The sequence below is a fragment of the Erithacus rubecula genome, assembly GCF_903797595.1.
Source record: "Erithacus rubecula genome assembly, chromosome: 14".
NCBI classification, from domain to species: domain Eukaryota; kingdom Metazoa; phylum Chordata; class Aves; order Passeriformes; family Muscicapidae; genus Erithacus; species Erithacus rubecula.
In genome coordinates, this window is record NC_136666.1 from 947,918 (window position 1) to 964,000 (window position 16,083).

A 16,083-nucleotide genomic window follows, 5' to 3' on the forward strand; every position below is an offset into this window, starting at 1 on the left:
CACCAAGAAGGCAAAATTCTACAAAACCTAACAGGTCTGCGGAAGACTAAAAATATCACAACTAATCTGTGAAGTGGAGTGAAAGTAGAGAAAACTACACAAAGGCATCAGAACCTGGGTGGGCTTAAACATACACTGTTTCTGTTTCACTGTCAGAAATTATGTGGGAATCTGGAGATTTACTCAGAATATGCAGAATCTTGATGAAGTAGTTTGAATCTGGAACCACATGTTTGTCTCTAACAAATAAAATTAACTGTTACAAAAGGACATATGTATTATCTTCACACTACACCAGGAAGAAAGTCACAGACAAAAGGGCAGTGGCTGAAGAGACTCGTTTCTGATTAAAACATCCTTAAGTTTGAGAAATTATTGACTGATGGATGCCCAGCTGGCACAGACCTATGAGTGTAGTGCCTATAGTCAGGTCAGATTACATCCAGAAGCAATGAAAAAGTCGAGGTAAGTTGCCTCTACTCAGTTAATGGCACCAGTTTTTCACTGCAAAGCAGAGCAAAACACAATATAATGGAACTCTCAGTTGTGTTCCCTGAGCAAACTACAGTTATCTACTGCCCCTGGCAGGGAAAGGAGCAATTCTTTGTATTCCACATAAAAACTCAAACAGCACGGACTGAACATGACAAAACACACCCAGACATGAGGCACCTCCTCAGCCAAGCTAATTGTCACCAACAAAGCACATGAATGCCTTTCTAAGGGAGAGTTTGAGCTCATGCCAGTCAGGAAGAGCTTTCAGAACTACTCCATCCGAGACAAGAAAAATGTGTCCTGTTCTCTGCCATGACAATGTGCTGAAAATAATCAAAATCTATGAATGAAGCTTGAATTCTATGAAACTCCAATGAGCTTCACATGCAAAATGTAAACTACAGACATAACTTTATGGTATAAGGAAAAACACTAATGACAAAATGTTGCTGTTTCCCAAGTTCTTTACTATGTCAAAGTCATTCCTGCTGTAATAAGATCTATTTTCTGCTCAAAGCAAATAATTATTACTTAGAAAGTAACTAATGCATATTTTTGTAACATCACGTCCCATACATATTTATTTTAAATTGTCCTTTTAACAAAAAAAGGACCTCTAACACATGAACAATGTTTTTTTCATAAAAAATCATATGGATTAACATTAATTTTTAGCTTTGACATTCAGCTTCAGTTTTGACATAAGCATGTCTTTAACTACTCTATATGACACATACAGAGCATGTGCTGGTTGCTGCAAGGGAAAGGCACCACAAAGTCTGACACAGGGAAATCAAACAGAATCCCAATGCTGATGCAAAATTTGCTCTTTGTTTTCAAATATTCCCCAAAAATGCTAACAGAAATCTTTCTTACAAAGCAGTTGGTTTAGAGCATCAAAATAATTCTTAAGTAAAGTCTGCTACAAGAAATGAAGCAGTCAAGTGTTTCAGCCAGTTCTTTTTTCAGTTCCACTAATAAAATTTCAGCTTTCTAATCCAATTCATGTCCATTTAGGTTAGCCCATGCTAAGTTGTGCTGACTCTTACTAACAATGAGAACATAGAAAGCAAAATTTAATTCTGAATCATTTACTTTTCAAGTCAGCCACTGACATATTGCTCACAAAAAAAAAGGAAAAAAAGAATGAATGTGAATATGAGTTATATTTCTGAAGCTGGCTGGCACAGGAAAAAAAGGCAATAAATGGTTTAACCTATTTTAAGGAATGTTTAGCTCCACATTATCAGAGATGATCAGAGCAGACCCATGCAGCTGTAACCCGAGCCATGTTTTCTGAACAAGGGAATACAAACAAGACAAGCAGCTGGAGCGGCCCCATACTCACTGATGCACATCTCTCTCCCTAAAGCTATGAGGGCCATTTTGTCAAGCAGGATGGAGCAGAACAAAAGTGGCTCTGAGAGCGCCGTAGCAGGCATGCAGATAACTCCATATAGATGTCCAGCTAGAATTACCAATTAGCGCCGCGATGGGCTGAGCGCCTTCGATTGGTCTGTAAGGGAGCCGGGCGGCGCGGGGCAGGCCGGGCGGCGCCGGCCCTTTGTCCCCTTGTCCCTCTGTCCCCTGACACAGGATCCGTCCCGCGCTACCTGCGGCTCTCAGCCCGCTGCTGAGCCACCCGAGCAGCTGCTGACTAAAAGGAAACTTCATGGGCCACGCTGCGGCTGCACTGGAGTCACTACAATTTTATATCTCGCTATTTCTCAAGGTCACTTCCATCCCCTACCATTTTTAAAGAGACAGCTTGAACTAAGAAACAAAGCAATGTTGCTGAAAAACAACCCTTCGAGGAAAATGAGTGTCATGAAACTCAAACCAGGCACAATGTAATTAATTCCTGTTACATTTTCCTCTTTGCTCCCCTCAATTCTCTGATCAACTGTTCTGGGTCTCTTTTTTGTTTTCCCTTTTCTCCAGCTTTCACTGATTACCCTGGTTGCCATGTATTTATCTCAAAGTTGGACTGAGTCTCTCCAGCTGGGTTACCCTAGTAATTACCTTATAATTAACAAACATCTTCAAGAGTAGCTACATCAGAAAAATCCTCAGACTTCGGTCCCAGACAGGGTCACTGTAATCCTTCAGAACAGAAATTATGAAGGAAATCTTCATTTCAGAAATCCCTTAACCACTTCAAAATGCTGTTTCATGCATTTATTCTCCCATTCTCAAACAAGGAAAAGGCAAACAGGGAAGTATGCAAGACTGCAGGATTTTCAGGTTACTCCAACCCAAAATAGTAGCACATGCACCAGATATTAACTCAGTCACCAAATCTGTACTTGAGCTTATTAGCCAAGCTAGAAATATGGATTCTATTTTACAAATCATGCCTACTTTATGCTGTTTCATTATCTATACCGAATATTTTAGTATTTTCATTTTTTTTTTTGCACTGGAGCATGCTTTTAGCACACAAACTAAGTTCCTGGGTTTGTTTTTTTTTTTTGTAATGTACGTTTTCAAGGTTAACTGGGTGTTTCAGTAATTTGAAACAAAAATCGCTTTAAAAAATTCCTTGTAGCTTTTTCATACAGTTGAATTAAAGATAATTAAAGCCAGCTCTGGGGTTGGTTCAACCAATGTAATTGTCAAAGTGATTCCTACAGCTTTGGGAAAGGATGAAAGGAAACAGTTCCTCTAGACTAAGGACTCCACCTATATCAACTTCAGCATGTGGCAAATAGTATTTTAAGCAAGCACATGATCTCCTAGATTTAATTTCAAGTGTTAAATGCACCACACCTGGCCTCAGTTGCTCCTCACTGATGAACCTTCCACGTGGCAGCCACAATCCCCTGCCTGACAAGGATGTGCTCCAAAGGACCACAGCCACTTCCAAAGGAAGTTTTCTTCAGAAGAATTAATGCAGTGGTTTATGCAGGGCCTTAATCACACACTACTTAAATACACACACACACATACAAATATATGTCAGATGCAATGGATGAAGAGGCAGGAACAGGGATAGCCAGACTGGCAACTACATGCTGGCTTTTCAGAATGGATCACTGCTTTGAAAGACCTCATCCCTTATTACCTTGAAGGCCGAATGCTTGATCATGAACTCATTTTCCTGCCCTTCTGTTGGCATACCATGGAAGATGGCAACGATGAAAAAGTGTATGTCCAGAAAGAGGCAGCAGGAATGCTCACAGAGATCCTTCTCTGGGCCCTCAACCAACTGGAACCCTCTCACAGATACCCCTTGACCTAAAGGCCTTCACTGTAGCTGATTCAGCTGGTTCTTTCACAGAGGAACACCATGCAATGTATCTACACTTGTAACGAGTCTTTACCCACCTCTTCACCTTGTGCTGCTTGTGAGAAGCAGAACAACAGAACTCCACTGCTGAATGTTCCATTTCATAAGAGGGAATAAGAATATCAAGCAAAATTAAACTGTTTTTACTGAACCAGACTGATGTAAGAATGTAACTGTAAGCTTTAGAAACAAGAGAGAATCTGCCCTGGCCAAAACCTTTTAGAATTATATCAGTAACTAATGTTAGGTGAAAAGACAAGTGATTGTACAAGCTTAAAGTAATGCCAAACAACAATGTAAAAAGAACATGTAAAAAGAACTCAATTTTTACACAATAAAATTCAGCTTTTTTGAAAGGAAAAGAACAGCTGAAGCTGTTAATTCATTCTAGGAGGAAAAAACCCTTGAAAATTAAATGAAGTGTGGTATTCTTCTATACTTTACTGTATCATTCGTTGTTGGATCCAGTTGCTCAAACTCTATCAATAAAGGATTTACATAAGTGTGTAGTGTTTCTTTTTATAAATACACACACACACATATATAAATACAAACTCAGTTGCTGAGACACCTGAAAACACCATAGAAGAATGGCAGCTGAGGATATCCGTTGCATAAGCCAAAACTGACTTACAGAATCTGCCTCCACCCATCTACAAATCTTTTGGTCTTAATAATTTTTATCATACAGCAAATTTAAAGGCCATTATACCATTTCTGCTCTGCCTACACTCGCTATTCAAACTCAGAAAACAGTAGGTAAAATATTAATATAAATGTCAGACACACAGAAATCCAGCAATCTACAGAATATCCACACAACTTGTATTTCAAATGTTGATGGTTACAGTCATATCCACTAGGATATATCTAACCTTTTAATCACTTTTGTACAAGCTGATTTATGTACAGCAAGATGATGCCTGAACTTCAAAACTCTTCATTTATTTCAGAAATATTTCAACCATGTTCATTCCACCTTTGCACACAAAGAATCCAAGTCATATCTATATATGTACATACATAATTTGAGAGTTCTCAATTCCAAATCAATAGCAGAATACCAGTTTCAGCAGAGCCCAGGGCTGAGAAAATACACACAAGCACTGATCCTCTTACACACATTGCCACTGTTTGGATCCTCACCACAACCCTTCTGTCTGCAGTTTCAACCACAAAGAGCCACCAGAGCCCTTTTCCACTGGGGAGCATCAAACATCTTCAGTGATAATGCAATCAATAAAACTGCAACAGCTCCAAAGGACACTGGAGAGCAAAAGCACAAAACACCAAGAAAACCCCAACTAACGCTTTTATATCAGGTTAAACAGAAGGTTTTAAATGCCAGAGGTTGTCACATTTCATTTTCATGTGGATCCTCTTAGAAGACAACCTCTATACAAACTATGATGTTAAAATAGATTAGCATATGCCCATTTGACCAAGACAGAAGTTTAAAAAGTGACAATTAAGGAAGTTTTTGATAAAGTGAATTTATTTTAATTGAAAGGATTTTCCAAAATACCACTTACAAAAAAATGAAGGGAAGGTTAGCAGTGGGACCATTTTGGTTTCTTATTTAATATTATTTCCCCCCAATGTCCAGCAGTCAAAACTGGACCATGTCTGTCAAAATCACCATAAAATAATAACTAATAGAATTTATAGAAGAGACACATTATCAGTAAAAACAATTTGCAACACTAAGCAGTTTCACATTTCATAACTTAATTAACAGAAATTACAGTAATTTATCAAAAGAATCATCATCATGTAGCCTATAAAAGAAAATCCCACAGCACAAACACATATTTGAGCTGCTCAGGTAAGGCACACTTTTGTGCTGAGAAAAAAGATCTTTTGAAAGGTAAGAGTACCATGAACATTACATAAGTTTCATAACATTTGACACTGGACTGCCCTGGTTGCTCATTTTGGGGTTTTTTCACCTCTCTTTTGCAAACAAGTAACCTGATCCTCATAGATACATCACTATCAAGGGTCCCTAAAATGAAGACTTTCCACTTGGGCTATGTCATATCCCCTTCCAAAAGCAGATCAAGTAGTCTGATTAAAATGTTGAGGGATATCTAACCCCCAAAATATGTGATAATGATACAAATACGCTTCTGTTCGTTCAGTCACAAAAGTTTAAAATGCTAATTTAATTACAACGCAAGGCTGGCTGGCTTTCTTATACCAAAAAATTCTACAGAGAGGCTTCCTGAGCAGGAAGACAGTTCAGTAACAAAATGTTAAATTGTGTTAGACCAACCAGAGATTTGGAAGCCTCTGAGCTACTGTTCAACTCTCAAAGCTGCTTTCAATGAAAAGTATTTGTACGCTAATCTCAGAAGCAATTTGGCCGTGTCTGATTACAGCAGAGAGTGAGATGCATAGGATAAGAAAAAAGTTTACTTAAATTGATATATGAAATTTTTTACAGTGATTAGATAATCATTTCCAGAATGTGTTGAGTTTCCAGCCATGTTTAATATGAAAACAAAGTCATATCTTTAACATTTCTTTTATAATGTATTCTGACTTCTCTTAATGCTTGCGATAAATTCCATTTCCAAAGCATGAGTGATTTTTATTAAATAACAAGGGTATTTCTACAGATCTGCTAGAAAATCACAATAAAATGTGAACCAGATGCACAGGCTATTACAAATCCAGGTTATTTGAAACTGGGAAGTGTCTTACAATGACATCCCAACCAGACGTTGCTTACACTCGACCACCAATCACTTTCTCAACCAAGGGAGAATGAGAAGAGTGATAACTATCACTGCAGAAAGGGAGCAGTGTGTAATTAAGCCACTGAACAGGAAGCAAATGAACGTGAAAAAGGCTGAACTGCAACACTGCCACCTACAGTCAAGGACATTAACAGGGAAAAGAAATCAGTGTTTAGTCACAAAAGTAACAAAATCAGAACTCAATAAACAAAATCTGATTTCAGCAGAAAACTGAGCTCTAATAAAATCATGTACAACACAACAAGTTTTATACACTTCAAAAATTAGTCCCTGCCCAAGATGAGAGAGCATTTTCTTAAATACGAATACACGTCCTTAGCTTTCCTATTTAAAAGCCAATGCAAATGAAAATGTAACATGTTTCTGAGCTCTAATTCCTCATTTACCTTTTTCCTAAAACATAAAAAAAAGCCAGACAGGTCAAGAGCAGCTGGAGCCTTACCTTGCACTCCACCACACTCTGGTCTGATTCACATGTGACATAGATCTCATCCACGGCCCGCCGGAGGTTGTCAAACAGAAATGCCCAGTAGCGAGCCCGCAGATCCACCTTCCGCGGCTGCCTGGTTTTCGTCGGGCTTTTGTCAAAGCTTTTGTCTCCAGCTCCTGCTGCTGATAACTTACAGTCCAAGGTGTTCTGGAAACAAGGAGGTACAAGGGGAAAGGAGAACAACAAACACAAGTGTCGTAAGGAGCTGGCCTCCTGTGTAACATATCTTTTATCAAAATACTGAAACACCCATAAACAAGAACTTCTGCACTGAAGACAGCTACATCATTGCACTGACTTGAGTTTTCTAACATACACTTTCTTGAATACAGGCAGCACTCATGTTTAACTAGATTCTGTTTCTTTGACAGTTATAATATCTGCATTCCACAACAGTATGAGACACTCTAGCTCTCAGCCCACTTTCAGGAGACATCTTCTAATTACATATCCTGGATTACTTATTCTGACAGGTATGTCTATTCAGAGGTGAAAATAGCATTTTGCTAATAAACATATCAGCAATACTCCACCACAGAGAAGTTCTACTACCAAGAAATTACATATGACATGATTGTTTTTAACCCTTATGCTAGCTAAGGTGTTAATGCCAGTGAAATGCTGATGTGGCTCACCCTAAACACAGACTTAATTGACCCAGTCATGCCTTGCTGCACAGGTGCAGGGGACAGCCAACACCACCCTGATTAAAGCTGAAATTCTCTCCCACAGAAGAAAACAAACTGTAAAATGCTGCTACCACAAGCCTGTGCATGCCACAGCCAGTGGAGAAGCACTCCCAGTAAACACCAAGTGACATCCAACTGTTTGCTACTTTGTCATGAAGGTATGAGTATTAGCTACCTGTTAAGGTAGTCTAGTTTGGGTTGGCTTTTTTCATTCATGTATTTAATAGCACCTTTAATGTAGTTTTGATACACTGGTCCACTGAGGCATGTGTTGCCAACACATCAATTCTTACTGGAGTACTCTTGCAGAGATTAATGCAAAATCCCATTCTAAATGCTCTACTTTGGTGATTGAGAAAGAACAACCAAAACCATCAGCACACGTTTATATCAACACACGGTGTTTATAATTAGACCATCTAATAACTAACTAGAAACAGTGTAATTTTCAAAACAATTGGCTGGGAGTCAAGCCTTTGTCCTGTACCACACATCATTAAACAAATTCCACTCTGCACTTAGGGAGGGAGGCACAGTGCTGTCAGAATGGTTATGCTCTACCTGTGTTTGGGTGAGATGCTAATTTTCCTGCAAGAAGCAGAAGAATGGGTATCTGATTTACTATGATCACAGCAACATCTCTGCTACCCTTACATATATCTCCAAGTGTTCCAAGTGTACTCCAGATGAACCCCAGTTAATGTATGCACAAGAGTCACACTCAGAAAGATGCATGGCATAAACAACCAAGGAACAGCAATTTCAGTAGGGTTTCATATTTTTTCTTCCATGACATAAGTCGCCTCTTAACAAACTGCTGGGAGAAAAGATGCTCCTAAGGCTGAAGCCTTCTGTAAAAACATTTAACCCAAAGCTTGCATACTGGCTAATTTATAGCTCCTTGAAACTACAGTTTATAATGACACAAGCCCAACTACAGAAACATAAATAGCTACATGAAAATAAGAGTGCTACCTGTTGCTGCCTGTATTTATAAAATGTGACCTCAGGAAAGTGGTTAGATTTACAGTCATTCAGATAATACTGTTGACATAAAGGATCAGTTAATTTGGAATGGGAAACATGCGTGATTCCCACTATAAGAAAGATACATTTTCAAACCTATATTTAAAAGACAATGTCATGGAATATGTTTTGGTATTTAGCAATAAATGTTATCAATCTGCTGTATTTGGCAGCTGTTTATCTTCTCTCTTATATGTCAGCCATATTTTAATGAGGAAAACACCATGTGTAGACTCTGTAAGTTACAGTAGTTTCATTATTACCCTGTAAGCAGACTTTCAGGGTCTCAGTAAAACCTAAGCAACATTTACAGCTACCAGTGTTCCACCAGAACACCTTTGAAAGGATAAACCCCTCCAAACTGCCTGATTTCTTGCAAGCACTATCACACAAGCAGGTAAGCATTAAGTCAGTGGTTTGTTATTAGAAAAAATTTTTTACCTTCCAGCTATAGTTCCAACCTTCAACTACATAAGATGCAAAGCTTATGGACCTTTGAAGTTAACAGACATGGGAATATCACTTCTTACATCCCAGGTAATCCAGAATGCATGATGAAAGCCACATTAAAACTGAATCTCTCTTGATGTATTTTAATTTGGGGTTTCTTTCCCTCTAACAAATTCAGTAACTTGCCTTGGTCTTGTGGAAAGTATGCAATGTATATTTATACTCTTGGGACGCCAAAATTTATTGAATGTATATTTGCTAGCACCCTACTGGAAAGAACATAAGGTTGGTAAGATTGCATGAAACAGCTCTTGTAAGTTTATTTTCTTGGGATTAGTAGCACATTTATATGTAAAGGAAAATTAAAAGTGAAAGCTCAACAAAACTAAACCAAAAATGCCATCAATTCCAGCAGTATCCAGTGTCTGAAAAGCAGAAAAAAATAGAGGTGCTGAATGCCAAATTGATGAGATGCCAAGATGCACAGACACTCAGCAGTGTTCAGCCCTTCACTGAAGCCACCAGGAATGCATTGCCTGGGCAAGAGCTTCAGTTCAGCAATCCCACACTGAGCAGCAACCAAGGATTCTGAAAACTCAATGCTCACATCATCCCCAGTGAGACAGAACCCAAACTGCACACTGCCCTGCAGGGCAAACCCTGCCAGGGAGCCCCAGTGAGACAGAACCCAAACTGCACACTGCCCTGCAGGGCAAACCCTGCCAGGGAGCCCCAGCCAGACAGAACCCAAACTGCACACTGCCCTGCAGGGCAAACCCTGCCAGGGAGCCCCAGCCCCTGACAGAACCCAAACTGCACACTGCCCTGCAGGGCAAACCCTGCCAGGGAGCCCCAGCTGCACCATTGCCACAGTAGAACCAGCACACAGCCTGTGTGTTAATGCAGCACAGAGGAGAGAACAGAGAGTAACAGAGGGTAACAGCTGCCAAACTCAACTGGCCAAGTAACATGCCCAGGTTTAAAAGATGCAAATACATCTATATGGAAGCACAACATTTTCTCTTTTTTAAAAAAATAACATCTTCCATATGCTTTATTACCACATTCTGACAGCTGCCTCAAAACATTAAATGGCTAAAACTGTACTAATGGCTAAATCGATAAATCAAAGAAATACAGTGGTTGAAAGTATTAAACATGAGGAAAGATTGAGGTATTACTTTATTAAGGTAATAAAGGTTGTCATTCACAAAAAAAAAAAAGGAGTGGCTTCTTCTTTACAATTGTCATTCAAACTTGCTTTCCAGTCCTGACTCTCAGAACTTTTACTCACCCGGACTTTTTTCCAAATTAAGATATACTGACTTGAGCCACTAACACATGAGGTCAAGAAATTTCCTTTAATTAGAAACTGGGAAAAAGGCAGCCCTTGCATAAGCAGCACACTTATAGGAAGAATATCCTATATCATTTTATTGAACAGCACTTTCCTTAAAATAACTTTAATGCCAATAAGTCATGTGTGCAGAGGCTGAGAAGTGCCAAAAGGAAAGGCTGAGGAAGATAACCTAAATTCTGAGTACTTGACTTGGAAATTCATATGCTTTAAAAATACAATGTAGGCACAGTTTTAGAGAAGTATTAATCAGCCAACAATGTATCAGTGATCTCAAAGAAAAACAGTGTTATGTCATCAATTTTATGTCACAATAAAAAATAAGCAGCTACCTGTTTTGCAGTCTTGTGTGTTCCTTGAGTCACCCTTTTTGTTTTTCCACCAGACTGCCATTTCGATTTTCCTGTGGGAGAAGCAACTGTTTTAATCAACAATAATGATTTTAATTAAATAGAGCACTCTAAAATGCACATATCTCATCTTGCAATGTACTGAGAGAGGCACAATTTCTGAATTAAGAGGTTTGGCAAATTTTATATTCGAAATATATATTCCACCATTTGGAATGTGGATAACACCAGAAAACACTGGAAAATGAAATAATACAAGAAAGGCAAGACATACAGACTTCATTAAATAAAGGTAAGCTTTCAGTTCTCAGTAGCTTTAAAAATAATATCATTACAATCTAGATGTCAAATATGATACAGTTTTCTATATATATTTTAACAAGTCTGCTTCTGAATGATTGCTCAATCAGCCATTACAGAATTAAAACAAGAAATATAATTGGTAGGAAAACCAAATGTAATGATTTAGCTCTTCTTGAACTGTTCTGCCAAGAGAGATGGGAAAAAACAGAAGTTAGGTCAAGATTTAGTTCCTCAACATTTAGACATGCAAAGGAAGAGAGAAGAAGATTCCTTTCAGGAAAGGGAATGAAATCTTGAAATCAGAGGACAAAGTCTAACAAGCCCTCTGGAAAGGAAATATGATTAAATAAAATGCAATGGAAAAATATCTGGATATTTGGAAATGGGGTGACTGCAAAGAAATGGACTGAGATCGTAAGAGGGACAGTGAAATGCACCAAAACTTGCTAAAATTACCCCAAATAAAATCCTGAAATCACAGAAGAAAGGGAAAAACAAAACAAAACAAAAAGACTGTTGAGAAGATGCTAAAAAATGAAATGGTTAGAAAAATAAAGGGAAAATTCGGAAACCAAGTGAGAACACTAAAAGTGAATGGGATGACAAGAAGTGCTTGTCCAAATAATGTTCATTGAAGTCGCAAGATTTCATTCCCTTTCCTGAAAACAAAACACAAGTCAGTGTCCTTAAGACCTGAAATCCCTTCTCAAACATACCTGTCTTCCTCCACTGCTTACACAGAGCGACTTTAGCAACTATGCTTCTAAAATCACTTTAAATTCCCCCAGTCAGAAGGGGTGATTGCACATCTCAGTGCTGCAGTGGTGGCAATTAGCTGATTTAGAGTTACCTTTGCACAGAAAAATCTGCGTTACCCTAGATCAACCTGATCTGTTTGCGCTTAATCTTTGAGATTTGCTATGGGGTAATGTAAAAAAAAAAATAATCTTTTCTCCAAGTATCTAAACTTGCACAACATGAAAATTATAGGATCCAATTACCAAAAATGTAAGCAAGCTAAGACAAAACAGTAACTATGGCCAGAGTTTTCTCCAGCACAGATTACATCCAAAGAGAAGTTTCAAGATTATTTAGCTGGAGGTAGCCAAGCAAATCAATGCATTAGTTGAATACGGTCCTCCCCAGACCATGGAGATCATTCTTGAATTTCAGAATTGTCCAGCTGAGTTTCTACAGTTCTGAGGCCAAATTCCCAAATGCAGCCCAGCTGTTCTACATTGCTCTGGTTATGTAAAGCAGCTGCAAACCTGTCTTAATCAAACAGTTGTACAGCTGGTTTGCACAGCTGGTTTGGATCACTGGCTATTCCAGGCAACAAGGCTTTTAATTTAAAACAAATTAAAAATTATTTGCTTGATAATTCATTTTTTAAATGTTACATTAGCCAAAAAAAACCAGGTATAAACTAATATATTGAACTCAATTTAGCAGCATTCAGGGGAAAAAAAAAATCACTCAGCTACTGCATGCATAAAACCTTCCTAGTCATTAAAAAGCTTGAACTGGGGAATAGTTCCATGGCAGACCTCTGATAACAGAAGTATTTCAATCACCCAAGTCTCTCTTCTGATGTGATTTACACTCTGCAAAGACAAGGTTTGAAGGCAATGGCATACAGGACTTGCACAGTGAAAAGGTTTGCCACAAATATGGGTACACTAAAATTAAAAGGTGCAGAGGAACACATCAAGTTGCAGACTCTTTAGATTCTATAAAATCCAGAATAACAATCCATCATCTAAGATCTGTGAAAAGTCTGAACAAGTGCCTTCTAAAGACAAAAGCAAATTTCCAGGCACTTCCTATACAGGACAAACACTTAGATGAAAATAGCAGGTTTTGCAAACTTCATATGATGTGGGGCAAGAAGTAACTTTTTCTTGAGGTGTGTGGGCGAGAAAACTTTGCATTTCAGCAGCAGCCACATTTTCAAGTTTTCTTACTCCTTTCCTTGCAATAATGGCTCTGGTAATTGACACCTGAAGGGCAGCCCCTGCTAGCATTTTACTGAATTGTAAGCAGAAAACAATTGTGACCCAAGAAGATCATCTCCTTTACGTATTACGCTGCTCATGTGAAATACATGAAGTATAAAAGTTTTGCAGCACTGCAGGAGCTACAGCCATATCTTACACTGGAAGTCCATTTCCTCCCTGTGTAGTGCTTAAATATGAAGCACACAGGATTTATGGTTTGTGAAGCCTTCCTCTCCAAAAAGTTGAGGTGCCAATACCTGCCAAAAGCCCCCACTGGTACCCTATTTCCAAAAGTTATCTTTTACCTAACAACCTCAACAACCATCCCACTCATCTCTCTCTTTTGCATAGTTTTACTGGTATGGGAAAGCAGGAATTACCTTTACATTTAGTAGCTAATTGCAGCTCTCATTTCTGTTCTGGCTAAGGCAGAGATCAATAGCACATGTTGGTTCAATGTCTTTGACACTGTTCATCATCTCACCCTCAGCAGAAATGATAATTTTCAACTGAGGAAGCACACTGAAGATTCTTATCCTATCATGAACCACATCTTCTTATGAGTTTGTAGAGCAGCAGTAGATGCTGTTTTTCTAACTGTACAATGCTAAGGATCTGGAGAAATTACTGCCTTCGAGTATGAATATAATCAAAATCCTCCACATTTCCCCACCTCCAGATTGAATTACAGCAATGTATTTTGCACAAATTACTTTTAGAAATTACTGTCAGTGTCTCATCCATAATGGCCCAGTATTCACCTACCTGTACTAGAGTGGATTGCCATTCATTCCAGTGAAATTCAAGGTCTGAAACTCCTGAGCCTCAAAGAAAGCCCTTCCCTTCACACTACATTCTGCCAGTTCCCATTGGACCTGGGCTGCGAGGGCTCACACACAACGTGTGCAGTCAGGACTTTCACACTCCTCACATGGCCAAAAAGAGCCAAATTTCATGACTTTGACCACATCCCACACCTATTTTCTGCAGCAAGCTCTTGCTAAAACAGTGGAATATGCTGCAGGCTCCAATCAAATAGGTTTTCCTTACCCTGAAATGCTAAATCTGCAAATGAATTCTCTATGGCAAGAGCCCAGATGATTTTAAACAAATAGGAAATAAGAAGGGAACAGTCCCAAATACAAGATTTTCCAATTTTTCTAGACATCTCAAAGTTCCAAAGGCGTCTTACCATCTATAAACATTTAAATGTAAAGCCTCTGCCATTTTTAACTGTTGCTAAAATAATACCTATGATTTTGTAATAAAATTTGTGTGTATTTGCTTACCTGCATTCAGTGCCTTAAATTTCATTCTAGGCAGGTGAAATAATTAGGGGGGGAAAGAAAAGGGAAAAATTCTGAAACCCTCCCTTGGAACAATTACAGCTTTCCAAGGTGGGCAAAAGCAAGGTGAATGCAATTGGTGACTGGTGGCTGCAGGTTTGGCATGCAAATTCCATTCTGAAGAGAGAATATCATAATAGAGAATTTGTCACAGTTTCAAGACTCAGGCTTCTAAGACACCAAGTCATATTGTTGATTAGTTTATCCAACAGAATCTGCTGTGTACTACTGAATTCTGTGAAGGAGAATTTGAATTTCAATGGCTGAAAAGTGTCAAAAATCATTGTCTCTTCTAGACCATCACCACCACACCCTGGATTTTGTCATGGCAATGATCTGTATTCATAATTGGAATTTCAGATCTGACATAACTGGGGTGCACACTGCTCCAAAATACACAACAGATGTATCACCTGCCAGTCCAGAAATCTCTTTCCTTTTTAAAGAAGTACGGCTCACTGGCAGGAACTATGTATTTACAGAATGGAATCAGAAGGTTTTGATTTCTCTTTTATCTATGCATGCTATATAAAATACACAAGTTTTTCAGAGCAAGAGGAAAAAATGGGAAGAAGAACACAAGCACACCATTTTTAAATGGAAAAGATAGAAAACTGAAAAGGTAAATTCAGCATTTTAATTAATCAATCCTAACTACCTCTAGTAATAAAAAATTACTCATACCTTCACTGTGTCTGGAAAAAAAAATCTCATGAACAACATTATATAATTTAAAATGTTAAGACACACACTGGTGCTGTCAAATCAATACCTCCGAACATTACAAGCAGAAGAAACTGGCCAAAGAGGGAATTCTACTCAGTACAGAAGAGTGGCAGGATTGGCTCAGGCACCCTGAACCTTTGGTCAGATTTACACAATCTCTAATCCATAATATTGCTGTACCATCCCTCAGGGACACAGCACATCTGGAAGGATCAGCATAAATTGAACCAGAGCTCAGTGACATGAACACCCTCCATGCCAGACAAGGGTCAAGAGATAAAGGACCTGGCTCTGCCAGGCTTTCACTAACCAAGCACCTTTTCACAGGGAAATTTTCCATCAGGCAATAATTATCAGATCCTTTGCATTGTGCAAAAAGGTCAGCCTATAATTCAAGAGATTTTAACAAGAAAGCACCACTGACAAAATTTAAAAATTACAATGAGTCTAACACAACCAAAAGAAGGAAATTAATACAGCTACTTGGATTTTAATTATTGTACATAACTACTATTTAATGAAAGCTAAAAATTCACTTTTACATTAATTTATCACAATTTAGCAGAAATTGTTAGAGCAAACATTCATCTACAACCCAGACATTTTTAAAGAAAATGTCTTAACATTTCTAAAATAATATCACAAGCAAGATAGCAATAAAAAATAACAGACTCTACACAGAAAGTGAATCAACCCACAAGTTGCTCAAAAATGCTGCTAGAAATACACTACATGTTCCTTTACCACACACACATCCATATCACTACCTTCCCCAAAAGTGTCACTTGGAACCCGGAAATATT

At 38.4% G+C, this 16,083-nt stretch overlaps 1 protein-coding gene across 2 annotated transcripts in view; it reads right to left on the minus strand.

Annotated features, from left to right (window-relative positions):
- The window catches only part of SCAPER (S-phase cyclin A associated protein in the ER), a 131,287-nt gene that overhangs the window by 110,784 nt on the left and 4,420 nt on the right, over positions 1-16,083 (minus strand). For both annotated transcript variants that reach the window (XM_079317865.1, XM_079317864.1), the window contains exons 4-5: positions 10,891-10,961; positions 6,989-7,183 (exon numbers count right to left, since the gene is read on the minus strand). In XM_079317865.1, the coding sequence (XP_079173991.1) occupies positions 6,989-7,183; positions 10,891-10,961 (266 nt within the window). The remainder of the gene's footprint in view (positions 1-6,988; positions 7,184-10,890; positions 10,962-16,083) is intronic.